The 22,517-nt window shown below is 46.6% G+C and overlaps 2 protein-coding genes across 4 annotated transcripts in view; both read left to right on the top strand.

The window, feature by feature from the left end:
• The window catches only part of LOC120061514 (ER membrane protein complex subunit 1-like), a 36,123-nt gene extending 33,272 nt beyond the window's left edge, over positions 1–2,851 (top strand). The window contains exon 22 of the mRNA XM_039011406.1: positions 922–2,851. Coding sequence (XP_038867334.1) covers positions 922–1,101 — 180 coding nt within the window. The 3' untranslated portion in view covers positions 1,102–2,851. The remainder of the gene's footprint in view (positions 1–921) is intronic.
• Positions 2,852–3,112: 261 nt separating this feature from the next.
• On the top strand, positions 3,113–12,318 carry LOC120061512. 3 transcript variants are annotated; one of them, XM_039011403.1, is made up of 10 exons: positions 3,113–3,226; positions 5,596–5,693; positions 7,442–7,664; positions 7,985–8,415; positions 8,921–9,109; positions 9,292–9,854; positions 10,065–10,150; positions 10,848–11,039; positions 11,265–11,348; positions 11,826–12,318. In XM_039011403.1, exons 4-6 carry the CDS (start codon positions 8,147–8,149, stop codon positions 9,512–9,514), a joined length of 681 nt encoding a protein of 226 aa, XP_038867331.1. In that variant the 5' UTR covers positions 3,113–3,226; positions 5,596–5,693; positions 7,442–7,664; positions 7,985–8,146; the 3' UTR covers positions 9,515–9,854; positions 10,065–10,150; positions 10,848–11,039; positions 11,265–11,348; positions 11,826–12,318. The 3 variants fall into 3 exon arrangements, with proteins under 3 accessions (XP_038867331.1, XP_038867333.1, XP_038867332.1); XM_039011405.1 differs by lacking the exons at positions 10,065–10,150; positions 10,848–11,039; positions 11,265–11,348; positions 11,826–12,318 and adding an exon at positions 7,062–7,201 and having other exon boundaries at positions 8,921–9,291; positions 9,373–9,456; XM_039011404.1 differs by lacking the exons at positions 10,065–10,150; positions 10,848–11,039; positions 11,265–11,348; positions 11,826–12,318 and adding an exon at positions 7,062–7,201 and having other exon boundaries at positions 8,921–9,406.
• Positions 12,319–22,517: the final 10,199 nt, after the last annotated feature.

Genomic DNA, 22,517 nt, shown 5'->3' with positions numbered 1-22,517 from the left:
CCTAGTACCCCCTGTGGATAGGCTAGGTACCCCCAGGGTCCTAGTACCCCCTGTGGATAGGCTAGGTACCCCCAGGGTCCTAGTACCCCCTGTGGATAGGCTAGGTACCCCCAGGGTCCTAGTACCCCCTGTGGATAGGCTAGGTACCCCCAGGGTCCTAGTACCCCCTGTGGATAGGCCAGGTACCCCCAGGGTCCTAATACCCCCTGTGGATAGGCCAGGTACCCCCAGGGTCCTAGTACCCCTGTGGATAGGCCAAGTACCCCCCAGGATCCTAGTACCCCCTGTGGATAGGGTAGGTACCCCCAGGGTCCTAGTACCCCTGTGGATAGGCCAAGTACCCCCCAGGATCCTAGTACCCCCTGTGGATAGGGTAGGTACCCCCAGGGTCCTAGTACCCCCTGTGGATAGGCCAGGTACCCCCAGGGTCCTAGTACCCCCTGTGGATAGGCCAAGTACCCCCAGGGTCCTAGTACCCCCTGTGGATAGGCCAAGTACCCCCAGGGATCCTAGTACCCCCTGTGGATAGGCCAAGTACCCCCAGGGTCCTAGTACCCCTGTGGATAGGCCAGGTACCCCCAGGGTCCTAGTACCCCCTGTGGATAGGCCAAGTACCCCCAGGGTCCTAGTACCCCCTGTGGATAGGCCAAGTACCCCCAGGGTCCTAGTACCCCCTGTGGATAGGCCAAGTACCCCCAGGGATCTTGGTACCCCCAGGGATATCAGTACCCCTGGTTGGGAAACTGATCTATTAGACTTCCTTCAATGTATCAAGACTGTATTTCCTTCTGAATTTCCAAGGCCATGGTACACTGACGATGCAGAGAGCGAAATGTGGATGAAATGAAGATTCAACTATATAGTGTAGGTCAAAAGACTAAATATTTAACACGGAAATGTATATGTTTTTTTGTTACGCAGGTGGTTGCGTACGGCCTTGACATCTACCAAACCAGAGTGTACCCCTCCAAGCAGTTCGACGTGCTAAAGGATGACTATGACTACGTCCTGATCAGCAGTGTTCTGTTCGCGCTCTTCTTCGCCACCATGATTAGTAAACGTCTGGCACAGGTCAAACTGCTCAACCGGGCCTGGCGGTGAAGAGTCAACTTAAACCTTTCAACTCTGACTTCTCCGTTGCTGCATGGATGAACCCCGGGACAATGGTGGTGGACGAGCTGAAGCCGTTTTTGGTGGGGTCGTCTTTCTTTTTCAAGGAAGAGATTCATTTCGGGTTGCCAGATTTCTCTCGTTTTGTTTAATTTATTTGGTAAGACTTTGCATTGAGGTAGAATTTAAAGGGAGTTACGTTGCATTCATAAAGTATTCCTACCCCTTGACTTATTCCACATTGTTGTTACAGCCTGAATTCAAAATGGGTTAGGTTGCCAGCTTCAGGCGTGCCGTCATGTGGCTTTTTGTTAGGAGTGGCTTCCATCTGGCCACTCTCCCATAAAGCCCAGATTAGTGAAGTGCTATAGAGACTGTTGTCCTTCTGGCAGGTTCTCCTATCTCAGCCAAGGTAATCTGTAGTTCTGTCAGAGTGGTCATTGGGCTCTTGGCCACCTCCCTGACCAAGGTCATTCTTGCCCGGTTGTTCAGTTTGGTTGGACGGCCATCTCTAGGCAGTCTGGGTAGTTCCATGTTTTTCAATTTCCCAAATGATGAAGACCACTGTGCTCTTGGAAGCTTTCAACACTCTAGAAATTGTTGTGTAACCTTCCCCAGATATATGCCTCGTCACAATTCTATCTCGGTGATCTACAGACGGTTTCCTTGGACTTCATGGTATAGTTTCTATTCTGACATCTGCTGTCAACTGTGGCACCATACATAGACAGGTGTGTTTCTTTCTAAATCATCTCCAAACAATTGAATTAGCCACTCACTGGTAGACTCCAGTTATGTTGTAGTGGCATCTCAAGGATGATCAAAGGAAATCGGATGAACCTGAGCTCAATTTGGAGTGTCATAGCAAAGGGGTGTGAATACTTATGTAAATGAGATTACTGTATTTTATTGTCAATAAATTTGCGTGAAATTCTTAACATGTTTTTTACTGTCATGTGTTTAATCCACTTTGAAGTCAGGCTATAACACAACAAATTGTAGAATAAGTCAAGGGGTATGAATACTTTCTGAAGGCGCTGTATGTCATTGTTATTAACAAATAATGAACTGTCTAAACCCTTTATAACCTCCCTTTTAAGATAGCAATGTAAAGTGCTTTTCATGATCTCACTTCATGCAATGAAATGTTATTTTTTTTACCACAACGAAAGAGCAGTTAAATGGTTACTTGGTGCATTTCAAAGCAGGTGTTCTTAGTCATCTTTCAGAGCTAAATAATGTTTCAAACGTCTTTTAAGATGAGGCCTAATCTAAGATTACTAAATGTGGTACAGATTTCGATAACTTTTTGTTTATTTTGTTTTAAATGTTTTATTTTTATGTGTGCTAAAGGGTATGTTCACTATGCTTGTGCCACAGATACTTGAAGACCAGCCCTATGACAGATAATGAACTGGGGTGGGGTGTGTGTGTGTGTGTGTGTGTACTGAGGTTTGTTTTTTGGGTCGTCTGCCTCTTAAGGCTCGCAGTGTTGGTCTTTTTAAGTCTTTCTTTGATGCACTGGAAGTTTTGTGATTTATCTTAACTAATATCCCCCCCCCCCCCCCCCCCATGGCTTTTGTGTAAATTATAGTTTGTAAGATATTTATGTCTAAAACATGGATTAGCATGGCGCTTGAGAGTATTAATTTTTCCTTTTGGGGATAATGGACAACTCTGCTCATGCAACACTTTCACAAAAACGCCAATGCCCTCAATAAAATGATTACTATTTCTGAAAGTCTTCATTTTTGTTGCACAAAGTAAGCTTACTACTGATGTTTGGTTGTGCTATAAAGAAATAATAGCAATTCTTTCACTGTCGTTTTTCCCCCCTATAATTCTCTATCTTTTCTACATTTATCTACGAAATCCCCTTGCTAGTTTATTAAAGCGCTTTATTACAGCGCTGATTTGATTTATAATATCTATGTCGACACTTCCTGTTATTTGGGGATGTTGTTGAAAAAGTATGCCTGCTTGTCTAGTAAGGAATCTGAAGATGGCGTCGAGTGGAGGAGATGGGGAATCGAAATGGACTGCCGCTGTTATCAGCTTCGTACACAGCTTTTGAAACGAAAGAGCTACCTCCGCTTATAGGATCCATAATAACCAGGTAAACAACGTCCCTGTCTGAGAAATGCAGCGCTCGGTTGACGAGAAAGAGCTGAATATAACAGCTTGCGTGCTAACTTCACTCGGCTGATTGTGCTAGCATTAGCATAGCTTGCTACCTACAGTAATATACCTAGTAGGAATCTAGCGTTACGTGCAAGCTAGCTAAAACAGATCCTGCCATTGTATACTGCAAACATAGCTGTTAAACAATAATTGAATTCGGAAGAGTTTGTCGTATTTGCATGACAATAAACAAAGCCAAACACTGTAGCTTAGCGAACTACTGTAATGTTAGGCTTTAAACAAGCCACAGCGGACGAACTAGTAAACATTTCTTGAATTGGAGGAATCGAAAACGAAAGCTTATCCCGTGGTTCTCTGTTTACTCAAAGGGTCAAGTTGTTTGCCATCATAATGTTGCTGATGTGATGGCATGAATGGATTAGGTAGTTAGATATGTCAACATCACGAGTTGACACAGCTGTTGATATAGTGATTTGATGTGGGCTAACTATAACATTTCTTGACTTTGCACTCCTTGATCCGTTCTGAGTTAGGTAGTTAACGTTAGTCCAAAGGACTGTCAACAGCTAAACTACAATCTGGGATATTTCTTGCAGATCAATGGTCACTTCAGTCGTTGATACACCCATTCATGCTTATCGGTTATACTGTTAAATGCCTTATGTGTCAAGTCTAATGAGCTTAGTGCAACTATCAAACCTCCATTTATAACAAAGTGTAGCTAGCTATACAACGGAGTAGCAGCACCTTTTTGTGTTGTCATTTGAGTACACCGAACTGTAAGTTATAGTATTTATCATGTCATTGTGTTAAACTGTCAGTCAGTCCTGGCATCCAACCACTAGGCTACCTACCAGCCCATTTATCATGTCATTGTGTTGTCCTGGCATCCAACCACTAGGCTACCTACCAGCCCATTTATCATGTCATTGTGTTAAACTGTCAGTCAGTCCTGGCATCCAACCACTAGGCTACCTACCAGCCCATTTATCATGTCATTGTGTTGTCCTGGCATCCAACCACTAGGCTACCTACCAGCCCATTTATCATGTCATTGTGTTAAACTGTCTGTCAGTCCTGGCATCCAACCACTAGGCTACCTACCAGCCCATTTATCATGTCATTGTGTTAAACTGTCTGTCAGTCCTGGCATCCAACCACTAGACTACCTACCAGCCCATTTATCATGTCATTGTGTTGTCCTGGCATCCAACCACTAGGCTACCTACCACCCCATTTATCATGTCATTGTGTTGTCCTGGCATCCAACCACTAGGCCACCTACCACCCCATTTATCATGTCATTGTGTTGAACTGTCAGTCCTGGCATCCAACCACTAGGCCACCTACCACCCCATTTATCATGTCATTGTGTTGAACTGTCGTCAGTCCTGGCATCCAACCACTAGGCTACCTACCACCCCATTTATCATGTCATTGTGTTGTCCTGGCATCCAACCACTAGGCTACCTACCACCCCATTTATCATGTCATTGTGTTGTCCTGGCATCCAACCACTAGGCCACCTACCACCCCATTTATCATGTCATCCAACCACTAGGCCACCTGCAGCCCCATTTATCATGTCATTGTGTTGTCCTGGCATCCAACCACCCCATTTATCATGTCATTGTGTTGTCCTGGCATCCAACCACTAGGCCACCTACCACCCCATTTATCATGTCATTGTGTTGAACTGTCAGTCCTGGCATCCAGAGCTGCATCTATGAATGTGATAGGTTTGATTTCTTCATCAACTGAAATGGCAGAACACACACATGTTGATCTATCACAACAATAACACACCTGATTTGACTACTAGTTGTTAACGAACCATCAAGCCCTTGATTTGTCAGGTGTTGTGATTTTGGGATAGGTCAAATATGTGCAACAGCAGCTCAGGGACGGGGAGACTGGAGAAATATAACCACTCAAATGCATCGACTCATTTCTGGATGCAATAACTGACAGTCTATTGGATTTCTGACATGATAGTTAAGCTAAATTTGAATGACAAATGACAACAAAACATACAACCAAATATGTGAAACCGATGGAGCTGGTGTTCCCGGGGACTCTAAACCACAGCATTCACTTGTAATTTTTTATCTTCTTTTTTTAAACAAAACCTTCTCAACAGCAACACTTCAGTACCCAGGCTTGAATAAAGTCCTGTGAATATTATGGACTTGACTATTTATTTAGGCTGCTGGCCGACCTATTCTTTTGCACTGTGTTATTCTTCATGACATAGCCTATTCTTGATTGTGAGTTGAACTGTACATTTGTAATGGCATTTATGGTGTATTTTGTAAATGACCCTCATTTCCCATGTCATTGCAGTGAATCTGAGATCCTACACCATGATAAACAGTAGGAGCCGTTCTACTCGTTGTTCCTGGCGCTCTCTGCTCATTACATCACCACAGTCTGTGGACAAAGTAGGTTCAACTATCCATTAACTCATTTAACTAGTTCCTTTTATGTCTACCATTTTAAGTACTTTAGCAACCTCTCATTTGTAAATATGTTTTGTGAGAAGAGACTAGTCTCTCTAGACCAGTGGTCACCAAACGGGCGATCGACTGGTCGATCTCCTAGGCATTCCTCCAAACTACTCCAAGTCTCAGAGCGAGTGACGTTTGAAACGCTATTAGCGTGCACCCCGCTAACTAGCTAGTCATTTCACATCAGTTACACCAGCCTAATCTCGGGAGTTGATAGGCTTGAAGTCATAAACAGCACAATGCTTGAAGCACAGTGAAGAGCTGCTGGCAAAACGCACGAAAGTGCTGTTTGAATGAATGCTTACGAGCCTGCTGGTGTCTACCACCGCTCTGACTGCTCTATCACATCATAGACTTAATTATAACATAATAACACACAGAAATACGAGCCTTTGGTCATTAATATGGTCGAATCCGGAAACTATCATTTCGAAAACAAAACGTTTATTATTATCGCATATCTAACTGGCCTGTTTCTCCACCCCTGTTCTAACTGGCCTGTTTCTCCACCCCTGTTCTAACTGGCCTGTTTCTCCACCCCTGTTCTAACTGGCCTGTTTCTCCACCCCTGTTCTAACTGGCCTGTTTCTCCACCCCTGTTCTAACTGGCCTGTTTCTCCACCCCTGTTCTAACTGGCCTGTTTCTCCACCCCTGTTCTAACTGGCCTGTTTCTCCACCCCTGTTCTAACTGGCCTGTGTCTCCACCCCTGTTCTAACTGGCCTGTGTCTCCACCCCTGTTCTAACTGGCCTGTGTCTCCACCCCTGTTCTAACTGGCCTGTTTCTCCACCCCTGTTCTAACTGGCCTGTTTCTCCACCCCTGTTCTAACTGGCCTGTTTCTCCACCCCTGTTCTAACTGGCCTGTTTCTCCACCCCTGTTCTAACTGGCCTGTGTCTCCACCCCTGTTCTAACTGGCCTGTGTCTCCACCCCTGTTCTAACTGGCCTGTGTCTCCACCCCTGTTCTAACTGGCCTGTTTCTCCACCCCTGTTCTAACTGGCCTGTTTCTCCACCCCTGTTCTAACTGGCCTGTGTCTCCACCCCTGTTCTAACTGGCCTGTGTCTCCACCCCTGTTCTAACTGGCCTGTTTCTCCACCCCTGTTCTAACTGGCCTGTTTCTCCACCCCTGTTCTAACTGGCCTGTGTCTCCACCCCTGTTCTAACTGGCCTGTTTCTCCACCCCTGTTCTAACTGGCCTGTTTCTCCACCCCTGTTCTAACTGGCCTGTTTCTCCACCCCTGTTCTAACTGGCCTGTTTCTCCACCCCTGTTCTAACTGGCCTGTTTCTCCACCCTGTCAGTGGAGGAACAGAAGGAGGTGCCTTCTCCAGTCAACCCTTAGCTGCAACACAAGGAAGTGGGGATTAACTTCTTCAATCAGCTGACCTCTGTGTTCAACTCTGACCTCACCGTACTGGCCTCCCCCTCAGGACGCACACAAGTAGAAAACCTCCCCTGAAACATTTCCTCCGCCTTTTAACCCCAAAAAGTAAAAGCCAATCATGGCCACCCTGTTAGCCGGGAAAGTGAACAGCTTTTTCTATGTGTTTCTTGATATCAACATTTTACTCTGCACCTTTTATAACCATCATTTGTCAAAAATGGCGCTGAGTCTAAGATTTGGTGTTTTGTAGGCTGCTGTTCACACGATCTGATATTTCTGTTTTTCTTTACTCTTCAGACGGAGATTGACGACCAGACGACGACAGATCAGACCTTCCAGGCCAAAATGAAGAATGCCTTTGTGTCCAGTCTCCAGGAACTGGGCGGATCGGAGAAATTGCTACTTGTCTGCCTCAACTTTCCCTTACTTCCTGCGCTATATCAACCGGTTTCAGGACGCCGTCTCGGTCAACTTCATCATGCCCGTCACCGTCGGAGACGCAACCGCTTGTCCGCAATGGGTGGGTTTGAGTGTCTGCGACCCAGATTCCTCTGGTCTTCACAAGATTGTGTTGTAGTCAAGTCAGAGTTAAGTCCCTAATCACTGGAGTACAACAATACTACTCAAGGATTTTCCATCTCTGTAGGAGCATAGTGAATTGTTGTGCTAGAATAATTTTCCATTTGAGTCAATTAATGTAATCATGCTCTTGAGTTGGTAGCTACACGGGTCATATAGCTACTGAGGTGAATGTTAAGACTTGCACGGTCACACTCATTTATCATCCGTATTTGAGGCCCCCTACCAGTGCCTAACTCGGTGTTATTCTCTTCCCCTCAGGTTCCCATGGTGATCGATGTAACCATGCCGTTTTTTTAAAAGGCTAAACGAGGGAGTTTCCATGGTTACAGATGCTATAGGATGATGCCAGTGCTTTGGATAGATGGCTAAAACCCGGAGACATGGCCTTCCTATGGAAAATCTTACCCATCCCTATTCCAGATGACGACAGCGAGCCCGTCTTGGGCCTGTGGTTCGAGGAGACCATCTCCCCCACTAAAGACAAGGTGGTCCCCCCCACCTCCGGAGACCTCTACCGTACTGACGAGCCCCTCCAAGCAGAACGTTGGAGAGAACGGAAACATCCTGGCCGGACGCAAGGAACCCGAGCTGGTGAGGCGCTGTGGTGTTATGACGCATCCTGACCTTCATCACCACCTCCAGTTCCTGAGCCTGGCCTCCAGCATCCTGGACTTCATCACCACCTCCAGTTCCTGAGCCTGGCCTCCAGCATCCTGGACTTCATCACCACCTCCAGCATCCTGAACTTCATCACCACCACCATGTTCCAGTTCCTGAGCCTGGCCTCCAGCATCCTGGACTTCATCACCACCTCCAGTTCCTGAGCCTGGCCTCCAGCATCCTGGACTTCATCACCACCTCCAGCATCCTGAACTTCATCACCACCTCCAGTTCCTGAGCCTGGCCTCCAGCATCCTGGACTTCATCACCACCTCCAGCATCCTGAACTTCATCACCACCTCCAGTTCCTGAGCCTGGCCTCCAGCATCCTGGACTTCATCACCACCTCCAGCATCCTGAACTTCATCACCACCACCATGTTTCAGTTCCTGAGCCTGGCCTCCAGCATCCTGGACTTCATCACCACCTCCAGCATCCTGAACTTCATCACCACCACCATGTTTCAGTTCCTGAGCCTGGCCTCCAGCATCCTGAACTTCATCACCACCTCCAGTTCCTGAGCCTGGCCTCCAGCATCCTGAACTTCATCACCACCACCATGTTTCAGTTCCTGAGCCTGGCCTCCAGCATCCTGAACTTCATCACCACCTCCAGCATCCTGGACTTCATCACCACCACCATGTTTCAGTTCCTGAGCCTGGCCTCCAGCATCCTGGACTTCATCACCACCTCCAGCATCCTGAACTTCATCACCACCACCATGTTTCAGTTCCTGAGCCTGGCCTCCAGCATCCTGGACTTCATCACCACCTCCAGCATCCTGAACTTCATCACCACCACCATGTTTCAGTTCCTGAGCCTGGCCTCCAGCATCCTGAACTTCATCACCACCTCCAGTTCCTGAGCCTGGCCTCCAGCATCCTGAACTTCATCACCACCACCATGTTTCAGTTCCTGAGCCTGGCCTCCAGCATCCTGAACTTCATCACCACCTCCAGCATCCTGGACTTCATCACCACCACCATGTTTCAGTTCCTGAGCCTGGCCTCCAGCATCCTGGACTTCATCACCACCTCCAGCATCCTGGACTTCATCACTACCACCATGTTTCAGTTCCTGAGCCTGGCCTCCAGCATCCTGAACTTCATCACCACCTCCAGTTCCTGAGCCTGGCCTCCAGCATCCTGGACTTCATCACCACCTCCAGCATCCTGGACTTCATCACCACCACCATGTTTCAGTTCCTGAGCCTGGCCTCCAGCATCCTGGACTTCATCACCACCTCCAGCATCCTGGACTTCATCACCACCACCATGTTTCAGTTCCTGAGCCTGGCCTCCAGCATCCTGGACTTCATCACCACCTCCAGCATCCTGAACTTCATCACCACCTCCCATGTTGAAGTCCAGGAACAACTTGATCAGGAACTACCTGTCTGTCTCCCTGACAGAGCAGCACATGGCCACGCTGGCCAGCGTCATCAAGGACGTTGACAAAGACGTCAAAGGTTGGTTGGAGTAAAAGACGATGCATATCATACTGTTGATTTATAATTATTATTACTGGTTCTTCTCCTCCTCCTCCTTGTAAATGTTCTGAGTCTCTCAGTGCCTTAAGTATTTTAGTTCAATTTAAAATATTGATGCTCTTCAATGGAAAGCACTTCATAAAATTGTTCAATTCTTAACAAATTCCCCCCCCCCCCCCCCCCCCCCAGGTTCCTCAGATGAAGAGTTTGCCTCTGCCATGTACCACTTCAACCACACCCTGGTGACCTCTGACCTGCCCTCTCCAGCCCTGCAGGTATTTAATGCTGGAACTAACTGCACTTCTGTTATGCTTAACAATGTATGTTGTTTGTTATGCAGATTATAGGGCTATAGTTTACAGCACCTTTTAAGAACTTCTGTTCAAACATAGACACGCCTGCCACATGTCTTAGTAGCTGGTAAGACACCCCTGCCACATGTCTTTACATTTTTTTTTTTTACCCGATGTTCTCCCAATTTTCGTGGTATCCAATTGTTAGTAATTACTATCTTGTCTCATCGCTACAACTCCCGTACGGGCTCGGGAGAGACGAAGGTCGAAAGCCACGCGTCCTCCGAAGCACAACCCAACCAAGCCGCACTGCTTCTTAACACAGCGCGCCTCCAACCCGGAAGCCAGCCGCACCAATGTGTCGGAGGAAACACCGTGCACCTGGCGACCTTGGTTAGCGCGCACTGCGCCCGGCCTGCCACAGGAGTCGCTGGTGCGCGATGAGACGAGGATATCCCTACCGGCCAAACCCTCCCTAACCCGGACGACGCTAGGCCACATGTATGATTACGTCATCCACTACGTGCTCTACGTATGGAGATGTTACCTGACATACTGTTTCTCTTCTCTGTCCCTCTCTCTTTCTCTCCTCATAACTTTATCTTGTGAATTATTAACGAACATCTTGTTAATTTGTGTGGGACTCTCCATTCCGTTTGTGACCTCTGTCTTCTCTCAGTACTCGGGCTACTAGTCGTGAGGAGAAGAACCTGCAGTGTTTCCTGGAGCAGCCGTGATGTTGACGGTCCTCACTACTACAGTGTTGGCCATGTAACATCCTGTCTCCTGAACGCTGGAGGAACACACGACTCGCCTTCCTACGCAGGCTCCTCGTCGCCGTACACAAGGTCTCCGCTGTCTTCGCCAACAAGTAAGATACTGTTCCAGAACTTTCTTCATAATCACATTTATAAAAGTTCACACATTTTAGTGTTTTTTTTTTTGTGATCCCTGTGAGACATGAACCTCATGACCTTGACTAAATTGTAAGATTGTTCTGTGAGAATACACTCCTGTTGATTTAAAAAAAAAAAATACATATATAATTCAGTTTAGCTGCAGTGTGAATGATTTGTAATCTTCATCATCTCTCCAGACTCCCAGATGAACAGTCCAATGAGTGTACCGCTCTCCTCTCCTCTTCTGGGGCCTTGTGGAACTCATCTATGACATGTTCAAGGTAGGAGGGACTTATTTTTACGTGACACGTCACACAATGTTTGTGTAAAAAGTTTGCCAGACAAAAATACCTGCTGTAACACAACCCTTGTGTCAAATGCTTTGTTGTATGTGTCGCACTGCTTTGCTTTATTCTTGGCCAGGTCGCAGTTGTAAATGAGAACTTGTTCTCAACTAGTCTACCTGGTTAAATAAACATTAGCCGTACAACACGGGTCGTGAACTGTTTCTGCCGTGTTCAGTTCACTCATCCCCTCCTATAGAAAGTGTCCACCAGCAACACAGAGGGAGGCTGGTCCTTCTCGCTGGCAGAGTACGTGCGCCACAATGACACGCCCATGTACGAGGCCTTGGAGCGCGTACTCAAGGCCTGCCAGGAAGAGCTGATGCCTGCTCGTCGTAGGTCAGCGTTGCCAAACTGATGTACAGCTCAATGTGTGAGATTCACACCGACTAACTCTGTTTAATCTGTTTCCAGGACTTCTCTCTGACATTCCAGACCTCTTCCTGCAAGACCTGTTGAACTCTGTGCCCTGATGCCAGACCTCCCTGGACCCTGTCCCACACGTTGGTCCTGCTAACGGCACCTCCACCATGTTCAATTATAACTCTTTAAAAGCAGATCTTACACGTGTGGTCTGAGTGAGGAGTCTGTTTTAGGACCATGTTGCTGGAAACATTCAATACACCCCCACATACATGTCTGGTAGCTTTCAAAAAAACAAACCTTTTTTGTTGTTATTGGTCTTTTCAAAACGGAGGCAGGATGGTGAACTAAGATAACTGACCCTGTTCTCCTGACGAACCTGGGTGACACGTCTGTGCTAATGGTAGAAACAGGTTAGGTCTTGACTGGAATAGACATGTGTTTTACAGGGTGGAAGGGGAATAGACATGTTGTGCAGGGTGGAAGGGGAATAGACATGATGTACAGGGTGGAAGGGGAATAGACATGATGTACAGGGTGGAAGGGGAATAGACATGATGTACAGGGTGGAAGGGGAATAGACATGATGTACAGGGTGGAAGGGGAATAGACATGATGTACAGGGTGGAAGGGGAATAGACATGATGTACAGGGTGGAAGGGGAATAGACATGATGTACAGGGTGGAAGGGGAATAGACATGATGTACAGGGTGGAAGGGGAATAGACATGATGTACAGGGTGGAAGGGGAATAGACATGATGTACAGGGTGGAAGGGGAATAGACATGATGTACAGGGTGGAAGGGGAATAGACATGATGTACAGGGTGGAAGGGGAATAGACATGATGTACAGGGTGGAAGGGGAATAGACATGATGTACAGGGTGGAAGGGGAATAGACATGATGTACAGGGTGGAAGGGGAATAGACATGATGTACAGGGTGGAAGGGGAAGAGACATGATGTACAGGGTGGAAGGGGAAGAGACATGATGTACAGGGTGGAAGGGGAAGAGACATGATGTACAGGGTGGAAGGGGAATAGACATGATGTACAGGGTGGAAGGGGAATAGACATGATGTACAGGGTGGAAGGGGAATAGACATGATGTACAGGGTGGAAGGGGAATAGACATGATGTACAGGGTGGAAGGGGAATAGACATGATGTACAGGGTGGAAGGGGAATAGACATGTGTTTTACAGGGTGGAAGGGGAATAGACATGTGTTTTACAGGGTGGAAGGGGAATAGACATGTGTTTTACAGGGTGGAAGGGGAATAGACATGATGTACAGGGTGGAAGGGGAATAGACATGATGTACAGGGTGGAAGGGGAATAGACATGATGTACAGGGTGGAAGGGGAAGAGACATGATGTACAGGGTGGAAGGGGAATAGACATGATGTACAGGGTGGAAGGGGAATAGACATGATGTACAGGGTGGAAGGGGAATAGACATGTGTTTTACAGGGTGGAAGGGGAATAGACATGATGTACAGGGTGGAAGGGGAATAGACATGTGTTTTACAGGGTGGAAGGGGAATAGACATGATGTACAGGGTGGAAGGGGAATAGACATGATGTACAGGGTGGAAGGGGAATAGACATGATGTACAGGGTGGAAGGGGAATAGACATGTGTTTTACAGGGTGGAAGGGGAATAGACATGATGTACAGGGTGGAAGGGGAATAGACATGATGTACAGGGTGGAAGGGGAATAGACATGTGTTTTACAGGGTGGAAGGGGAATAGACATGTTGTGCAGGGTGGAAGGGGAATAGACATGATGTACAGGGTGGAAGGGGAATAGACATGATGTACAGGGTGGAAGGGGAATAGACATGATGTACAGGGTGGAAGGGGAATAGACATGATGTACAGGGTGGAAGGGGAATAGACATGATGTACAGGGTGGAAGGGGAATAGACATGATGTACAGGGTGGAAGGGGAATAGACATGTGTTGTACAGGGTGGAAGGGGAATAGACATGTGTTTTACAGGGTGGAAGGGGAATAGACATGTGTTTTACAGGGTGGAAGGGGAATAGACATGATGTACAGGGTGGAAGGGGAATAGACATGATGTACAGGGTGGAAGGGGAATAGACATGTGTTTTACAGGGTGGAAGGGGAATAGACATGTTGTGCAGGGTGGAAGGGGAATAGACATGTGTTTTACAGGGTGGAAGGGGAATAGACATGATGTACAGGGTGGAAGGGGAATAGACATGATGTACAGGGTGGAAGGGGAATAGACATGTTGTGCAGGGTGGAAGGGGAATAGACATGATGTACAGGGTGGAAGGGGAATAGACATGATGTACAGGGTGGAAGGGGAATAGACATGATGTACAGGGTGGAAGGGGAATAGACATGATGTACAGGGTGGAAGGGGAATAGACATGTTGTGCAGGGTGGAAGGGGAATAGACATGATGTACAGGGTGGAAGGGGAATAGACATGATGTACAGGGTGGAAGGGGAATAGACATGTGTTGTACAGGGTGGAAGGGGAATAGACATGATGTACAGGGTGGAAGGGGAATAGACATGTGTTGTACAGGGTGGAAGGGGAATAGACATGTGTTTTACAGGGTGGAAGGGGAATAGACATGTGTTTTACAGGGTGGAAGGGGAATAGACATGATGTACAGGGTGGAAGGGGAATAGACATGATGTACAGGGTGGAAGGGGAATAGACATGTGTTTTACAGGGTGGAAGGGGAATATACATGTGTTTTACAGGGTGGAAGGGGAATAGACATGATGTACAGGGTGGAAGGGGAATAGACATGATGTACAGGGTGGGGTTCTCTTCTCAGTGACCGAATCAAGAGAAAATATCAAACTTCCTGAGCCCTCCCTCCCCATTATCCTGATTTGTGATTGGTTCTCCCTGCTCCAAAATGTCACAATTTACAGTACTGTCCAAATAAACCATTAAAAGGGGCCTGCTCTCTCTGGTTATCTCTCTCACACTACACTGGCAGTCTCTTTTTGTTTTTAGGTCTCCCACAAGATCATTTATTTCGATAACATCCTGCCGACGATTCCCAGAAGGCGCCAATGAGTTTTTCAAACCTCGGTGATAATAAATGAATTGCCTATAGACGTGATGTCACATCCCTTGTAGTCTGAGCTGAATGCGTGGTGTGGAGTTTAGTCCGCTACGATGTTCAACGACTGCTTTTTGGATTAGCAACGATATCAATAAAGCCACATCCATGTCTCTGATGTCTGGGACGTTATATTTAGCATGGCTTTATATTGTCATGAAACAAAGTGTCAAACCTGGTTGATCCAATCAATGGATTACTCCTCAAATTAGTTTCATCCCACAGTTATTTTAGTCCTCATCTCTGTAAGGGTTAACTGTGTTACACGATTCATAACTACCTGGTGGTTAAAGTGTTGGGCCAGTAACTGAAAGGTTGCTAGATCGAATCCCCGAGCTGACAAAGTAGAAATCTGTTGTTCTGCCCCTGAACTGACTAGGTATCCCCCCTTTCCCTTTCTGTTGTACAACTGACTAGGTATCCCCCCTTTCTGTTGTACAACTGACTAGGTATCCCCCCTTTCCCTTTCTGTTGTACAACTGACTAGGTATCCCCCTTTCTGTTGTACAACTGACTAGGTATCCCCCCTTTCTGTTGTACAACTGACTAGGTATCCCCCTTTCTGTTGTACAACTGACTAGGTATCCCCCTTTCTGTTGTACAACTGACTAGGTATCCCCCTTTCTGTTGTACAACTGACTAGGTATCCCCCCTTTCTGTTGTACAACTGACTAGGTATCCCCCTTTCTGTTGTACAACTGACTAGGTATCCCCCTTTCTGTTGTACAACTGACTAGGTATCCCCCCTTTCTGTTGTACAACTGACTAGGTATCCCCCTTTCTGTTGTACAACTGACTAGGTATCCCCCCTTTCTGTTGTACAACTGACTAGGTATCCCCCCTTTCTGTTGTACAACTGACTAGGTATCCCCCCTTTCTGTTGTACAACTGACTAGGTATCCCCCCTTTCTGTTGTACAACTGACTAGGTATCCCCCTTTCTGTTGTACAACTGACTAGGTATCCCCCTTTCTGTTGTACAACTGACTAGGTATCCACCTTTCTGTACAGTTTAGTCTGTATAGGGCAGGCCTGTCTGTACAGTTTAGTCTGTATAGGGCAGGCCTGTCTGTACAGTTTAGTCTGTATAGGGCAGGCATGTCTGTACAGTTTAGTATGTATAGGGCAGGCCTGTCTGTACAGTTTAGTCTGTATAGGGCAGGCCTGTCTGTACAGTTTAGTCTGTATAGGGGAGGCCTGTCTGTACAGTTTAGTCTGTATAGGGGAGGCCTGTCTGTACAGTTTAGTCTGTATAGGGCAGGCCTGTCTGTACAGTTTAGTCTGTATAGGGGAGGCCTGTCTGTATAAAGCAGGCCTGTGTGTATAGGTTATTCTTTACAGGTCAGGCCTGTGTATAGGTTAGTCTGTTTAGGGCAGGTCTGTCTATAGGTTAGTCTGTATAGATCAGGCCTGTGTATAGGTTAGTCTGTATAGGAAAGGCCTGTCTTGTTAGTCTGTATAGGAAAGGCCTGTCTGTACAGTTTAGTCTGTATAGGGGAGGCCTGTCTGTACAGTTTAGTCTGTATAGGGCAGGCCTGTCTGTACAGTTTAGTCTGTATAGGGGAGGCCTGTCTGTACAGTTTAGTCTGTATAGGGCAGGCCTGTCTGTACAGTTTAGTCTGTATAGGGCAGGCCTGTCTGTACAGTTTAGTCTGTATAGGGGAGGCCTGTCTGTATAAAGCAGGCCTGTGTGTATAGGTTATTCTTTACAGGTCAGGCCTGTGTATAGGTTAGTCTGTTTAGGGCAGGTCTGTCTATAGGTTAGTCTGTATAGATCAGGCCTGTGTATAGGTTAGTCTGTATAGGAAAGGCCTGTCTTGTTAGTCTGTATAGGGCAGGCCTGTCTGTACAGTTTAGTCTGTATAGGGGAGGCCTGTCTGTACAGTTTAGTCTGTATAGGGCAGGCCTGTCTGTACAGTTTAGTATGTATAGGGCAGGCCTGTCTGTACAGTTTAGTATGTATAGGGCAGGCCTGTCTGTACAGTTTAGTCTGTATAGGGCAGGCCTGTCTGTACAGTTTAGTCTGTATAGGGAGGCCTGTCTGTACAGTTTAGTATGTATAGGGCAGGCCTGTCTGTACAGTTTAGTATGTATAGGGCAGGCCTGTCTGTACAGTTTAGTCTGTATAGGGCAGGCCTGTCTGTACAGTTTAGTATGTATAGGGCAGGCCTGTCTGTACAGTTTAGTATGTATAGGGCAGGCCTGTCTGTACAGTTTAGTCTGTATAGGGCAGGCCTGTCTGTACAGTTTAGTATGTATAGGGAGGCCTGTCTGTACAGTTTAGTATGTATAGGGCAGGCATGTCTGTACAGTTTAGTCTGTATAGGGCAGGCCTGTCTGTACAGTTTAGTCTGTATAGGGCAGGCCTGTCTGTACAGTTTAGTCTGTATAGGGGAGGCCTGTCTGTACAGTTTAGTCTGTATAGGGGAGGCCTGTCTGTACAGTTTAGTATGTATAGGGGAGGCCTGTCTGTACAGTTTAGTATGTATAGGGCAGGCCTGTCTGTACAGTTTAGTCTGTATAGGGGAGGCCTGTCTGTACAGTTTAGTCTGTATAGGGCAGGCCTGTCTGTACAGTTTAGTATGTATAGGGCAGGCCTGTCTGTACAGTTTAGTATGTATAGGGCAGGCCTGTCTGTACAGTTTAGTCTGTATAGGGCAGGCCTGTCTGTACAGTTTAGTCTGTATAGGGCAGGCCTGTCTGTACAGTTTAGTCTGTATAGGGGAGGCCTGTCTGTATAAAGCAGGCCTGTGTGTATAGGTTATTCTTTACAGGTCAGGCCTGTCTATAGGTTAGTCTGTTTAGGGCAGGTTAGTCTGTATAGATCAGGCCTGTGTATAGGTTAGTCTGTATAGGAAAGGCCTGTCTTGTTAGTCTGTATAGTGCAGGCCTGTCTGTACAGTTTAGTCTGTATAGGGGAAGCCTGTCTGTACAGTTTAGTCTGTATAGGGGAGGCCTGTCTGTATAAAGCAGGCCTGTGTGTATAGGTTATTCTTTACAGGTCAGGCCTGTCTATAGGTTAGTCTGTTTAGGGCAGGTCTGTCTATAGGTTAGTCTGTATAGATCAGGCCTGTGTATAGGTTAGTCTGTATAGGAAAGGCCTGTCTTGTTAGTCTGTATAGGGCAGGCCTGTCTGTACAGTTTAGTCTGTATAGGGCAGGCCTGTCTGTACAGTTTAGTCTGTATAGGGGAGGCCTGTCTGTACAGTTTAGTATGTATAGGGCAGGCCTGTCTGTACAGTTTAGTCTGTATAGGGCAGGCCTGTCTGTACAGTTTAGTCTGTATAGGGCAGGCCTGTCTGTACAGTTTAGTCTGTATAGGGCAGGCCTGTCTGTACAGTTTAGTCTGTATAGGGGAGGCCTGTCTGTACAGTTTAGTCTGTATAGGGCAGGCCTGTCTGTACAGTTTAGTCTGTATAGGGGAGGCCTGTCTGTACAGTTTAGTATGTATAGGGCAGGCCTGTCTGTACAGTTTAGTCTGTATAGGGCAGGCCTGTCTGTACAGTTTAGTCTGTATAGGGCAGGCCTGTCTGTACAGTTTAGTCTGTATAGGGCAAGCCTGTCTGTACAGTTTAGTCTGTATAGGGCAGGCCTGTCTGTACAGTTTAGTCTGTATAGGGGAAGCCTGTCTGTACAGTTTAGTCTGTATAGGGGAGGCCTGTCTGTATAAAGCAGGCCTGTGTGTATAGGTTATTCTTTACAGGTCAGGCATGTCTATAGGTTAGTCTGTTTAGGGCAGGTCTGTCTATAGGTTAGTCTGTATAGATCAGGCCTGTGTATAGGTTAGTCTGTATAGGAAAGGCCTGTCTTGTTAGTCTGTATAGGGCAGACCTGTCTGTACAGTTTAGTCTGTATAGGGCAGGCCTGTCTGTACAGTTTAGTATGTATAGGGCAGGCCTGTCTGTACAGTTTAGTATGTATAGGGCAGGCCTGTCTGTACAGTTTAGTCTGTATAGGGGAGGCCTGTCTGTACAGTTTAGTATGTATAGGGCAGGCCTGTCTGTACAGTTTAGTCTGTATAGGGCAGGCCTGTCTGTACAGTTTAGTCTGTATAGGGCAGGCCTGTCTGTACAGTTTAGTATGTATAGGGCAGGCCTGTCTGTACAGTTTAGTCTGTATAGTGCAGGCCTGTCTGTACAGTTTAGTCTGTATAGGGCAGGCCTGTCTGTACAGTTTAGTCTGTATAGGGCAGGCCTGTCTGTACAGTTTAGTCTGTATAGGGCAGGCCTGTCTGTACAGTTTAGTCTGTATAGTGCAGGCCTGTCTGTACAGTTTAGTCTGTATAGGGGAAGCCTGTCTGTACAGTTTAGTCTGTATAGGGGAGGCCTGTCTGTATAAAGCAGGCCTGTGTGTATAGGTTATTCTTTACAGGTCAGGCCTGTCTATAGGTTAGTCTGTATAGATCAGGCCTGTGTATAGGTTAGTCTGTATAGGAAAGGCCTGTCTTGTTAGTCTGTATAGGGCAGGCCTGTCTGTAGGTTAGTCCTGTCTGTATAGGGCAGGCCTGTTTTTTTTTAGGTTAGTCTGTATAGGGCAGGCCTGTCTGTATAGGGCAGGCCTGTCAATAGGTTAGTCTGTATAGGGCAGGCCTGTCTGTAGCAATATTTGAGCCAGTTCTAGCTTCATTATGTGAAGTGGTGCCTAATTATTGAACCAGAGTCTGTCTTCATTCAGCATACAACAACAAGTCCACAATGTTGATTTAAAGGACATAATATATTAACTGCTAATAGTTAACATTAGAAAAAGAGGTTCTTCAGATTTTGTTTTGCTCCAGAACCAAGTGAGAAATGTACTGTCCTCGAACGACCCACATTTCAGAAGAAAAAGTGTATTATTTTATAAATGTTGACTCATAACTTGCCACCGTCCTCTCCCATGCTCTGGGCCCAGTTAAACCATAGCTTTATAACAACCCCTGCATTGGAATGATTCTAAACTGGCAGAAGTGATTCAGCAGCTGTACTATAAAGGTGTCGTATTCAGTATGCTTCTCTTTGTTCGAACCACACCATATGCCACAAGTCTCCCTTTTCCGTTGACAACAGCTGCTAAAGGCATTAGATCAGGAACCGCCGGAGTAGAGCCGGACTCACAGAGGAGTGGGAAAACACCAGGCACTACTTAGACATGACCCCCAGGGGGTGCTGTAGAGAGACGCAAAATGAGCACAGATAAGTGTCGGTTTATATTTCAACAGCAATGCTCTACTTTCTGGCTACCCGGATAAAGCACTAAATAAACTTCAGTTAGTGCTAAATACGGCTGCTAGAATCCTGACTAGAATCAAATATGTGATCATATTACTCCAGTGCTAGCCTCTCTACACTGGCTTCCTGTTAAGACTAGGGCTGATTTCAAGGTTTTACTGCTAACCTACAAAGCATTACATGGGCTTGCTCCTACCTATCTTTCCGATTTGGTCCTGCCGTAAATACCTACACGTACGCTACGGTCACAAGACGCAGGTCTCCTTATGGTCTCTAAGCAAACAGCTGGAGGCAGGGCCTTCTCCTATAGAGCTCCATTTTTATGGAATGGTCTGCCTATTCATGTGAGAGACGCAGACTCGACCTTTAAGTCTTTATTGAAGACTCATCTCTTCAGTGGGTCATATGATTGAGCCTAGGGGTGTGAAGGTGAACGGAAAGGCACTGGAGCGACGAACCACACTTGCTGTTTCTGCCCTGTTCCCCTCTCTCCACTGGGATTCTCTGCCTCTGACCCTATCACACTGGCTTACTGGTGCGTCACTGACGTGATCTTCCTGTCCGGGACGTGCTACCTGTCCCAGACCTGCTGTTTTCAACTCTCTCTCTCTACCGCACCTGCTGTCTCTAACTCTGAATGATCGGCTATTAAAAGCCAACTGACATTTACTCCTGAGGTGCTGACCTGTTGCACCCTCTACGATTATTATTATTTGACCCTGCTGGTCATTTATGAACATTTGAACATCTTGGCCATGTTCTGTTATAATCTCCACCCGGCACAGCCAGAAGAGGACTGGCCACCCCTCATAGCCTGGTTCCTTTCTAGGGAGTGTTTCCTAGCCACTGTGCTTCTACATCTGCATTGCTTGCTGTTTGGGGTTTTAGGCTGGGTTTCTGTACAGCACTTTGTGACATCGGCTGATGTAAGAAGGGCTTTATAAATACATTTGATGTATTTAATTTTCTAAGCCTCATTTTAGATAATCCTTTAATATTTGATCACAGTTGATTATATTCTAATCAATACGTTAGGGTCAATCAAGTTCCTCAAAAGGGAATGCGCACACCAAAACTGTTTGGCCTACTGCGCATCAGTTTGTCCCTGCACACTGCTTTAGGATAGTTTAGCCCTTGTAAAACACTGTTCAAGTCATTTACAGGCTTTACAGCACAGCTCCTCATTAAATAGAGTTGCTCCTCATTAAATAGAGTTGTCCCTCAGTGCTCTGAGTGAAATATCACAGCTCTATCACAGACCAGCTTTAATAGCTCTCTCACAGACCAGCTTCAGTAGCTCTATCACAGACCAGCTTTAGTAGCAAATCACAGACCAGCTTTAGTAGCTCTATCACAGACCAGCTTTAGTAGCGCTATCACAGACCAGCTTTAATATCTCTATCACAGACCAGCTTTAGTAGCTCTATCACAGACCAGCTTTAATAGCTCTATCACAGACCAGCTTTAGTAGCGCTATCACAGACCAGCTTTAGTAGCTCTATCACAGACCAGCTTTGGTAGCGCTATCACAGACCAGCTTTGGTAGCGCTATCACAGACCAGCTTTGGTAGCGCTATCACAGACCAGCTTTGGTAGCGCTATCACAGACCAGCTTTAGTAGCGCTATCACAGACCAGCTTTAGTAGCGCTATCACAGACCAGCTTTAGTAGCTCTATCACAGACCAGCTTTAGTAGCACTATCACAGACCAGCTTTGGTAGCGCTATCACAGACCAGCTTTAAATGCTCCATCACAGACCAGCTTTAGTAGCGCTATCACAGACCAGCTTTAAATGCTCCATCACAGACCAGCTTTAGTAGCGCTATCACAGACCAGCTTTAGTAGCGCTATCACAGACCAGCTTTAGTAGCACTATCACAGACCAGCTTTAGTAGCGCTATCACAGACCAGCTTTAGTAGCGCTATCACAGACCAGCTTTGGTAGCGCTATCACAGACCAGCTTTGGTAGCGCTATCACAGACCAGCTTTGGTAGCGCTATCACAGACCAGCTTTAGTAGCGCTATCACAGACCAGCTTTAGTAGCGCTATCACAGACCAGCTTTAGTAGCGCTATCACAGACCAGCTTTAGTAGCGCTATCACAGACCAGCTTTAGTAGCTCTATCACAGACCAGCTTTGGTAGCGCTATCACAGACCAGCTTTAGTAGCGCTATCACAGACCAGCTTTAGTAGCTCTATCACAGACCAGCTTTAGTAGCGCTATCACAGACCAGCTTTAGTAGCGCTATCACAGACCAGCTTTAGTAGCGCTATCACAGACCAGCTTTAGTAGCACTATCACAGACCAGCTTTAGTAGCTCTATCACAGACCAGCTTTAGTAGTGCTATCACAGACCAGCTTTAATAGCTCTCTCACAGACCAATCACAGACCAGCTTTAGTAGCACTATCACA

Source organism: Salvelinus namaycush, chromosome 16 (genome assembly GCF_016432855.1).
Source record: "Salvelinus namaycush isolate Seneca chromosome 16, SaNama_1.0, whole genome shotgun sequence".
NCBI classification, from domain to species: Eukaryota; Metazoa; Chordata; class Actinopteri; order Salmoniformes; family Salmonidae; genus Salvelinus; species Salvelinus namaycush.
Note: the sequence above shows the minus strand (reverse complement) of the source record. Positions and strands in the feature narration are given on the sequence as shown.

What these genes read in the sequence shown, in the direction of transcription:
- LOC120061512 (XM_039011403.1), top strand. Translation starts at nt 8,147, where the DNA reads ATGACGACAGCGAGCCCGTCTTGGGCCTGTGGTTCGAGGAGACCATCT. An exon ending in GACTTCATCACCACCTCCAG is followed by an intron (nt 8,416 to 8,920) that starts TTCCTGAGCCTG and finishes CCTGGCCTCCAG; the next exon opens with CATCCTGAACTTCATCACCA. An exon ending in AACTTCATCACCACCACCAT is followed by an intron (nt 9,110 to 9,291) that starts GTTTCAGTTCCT and finishes CACCACCACCAT; the next exon opens with GTTTCAGTTCCTGAGCCTGG.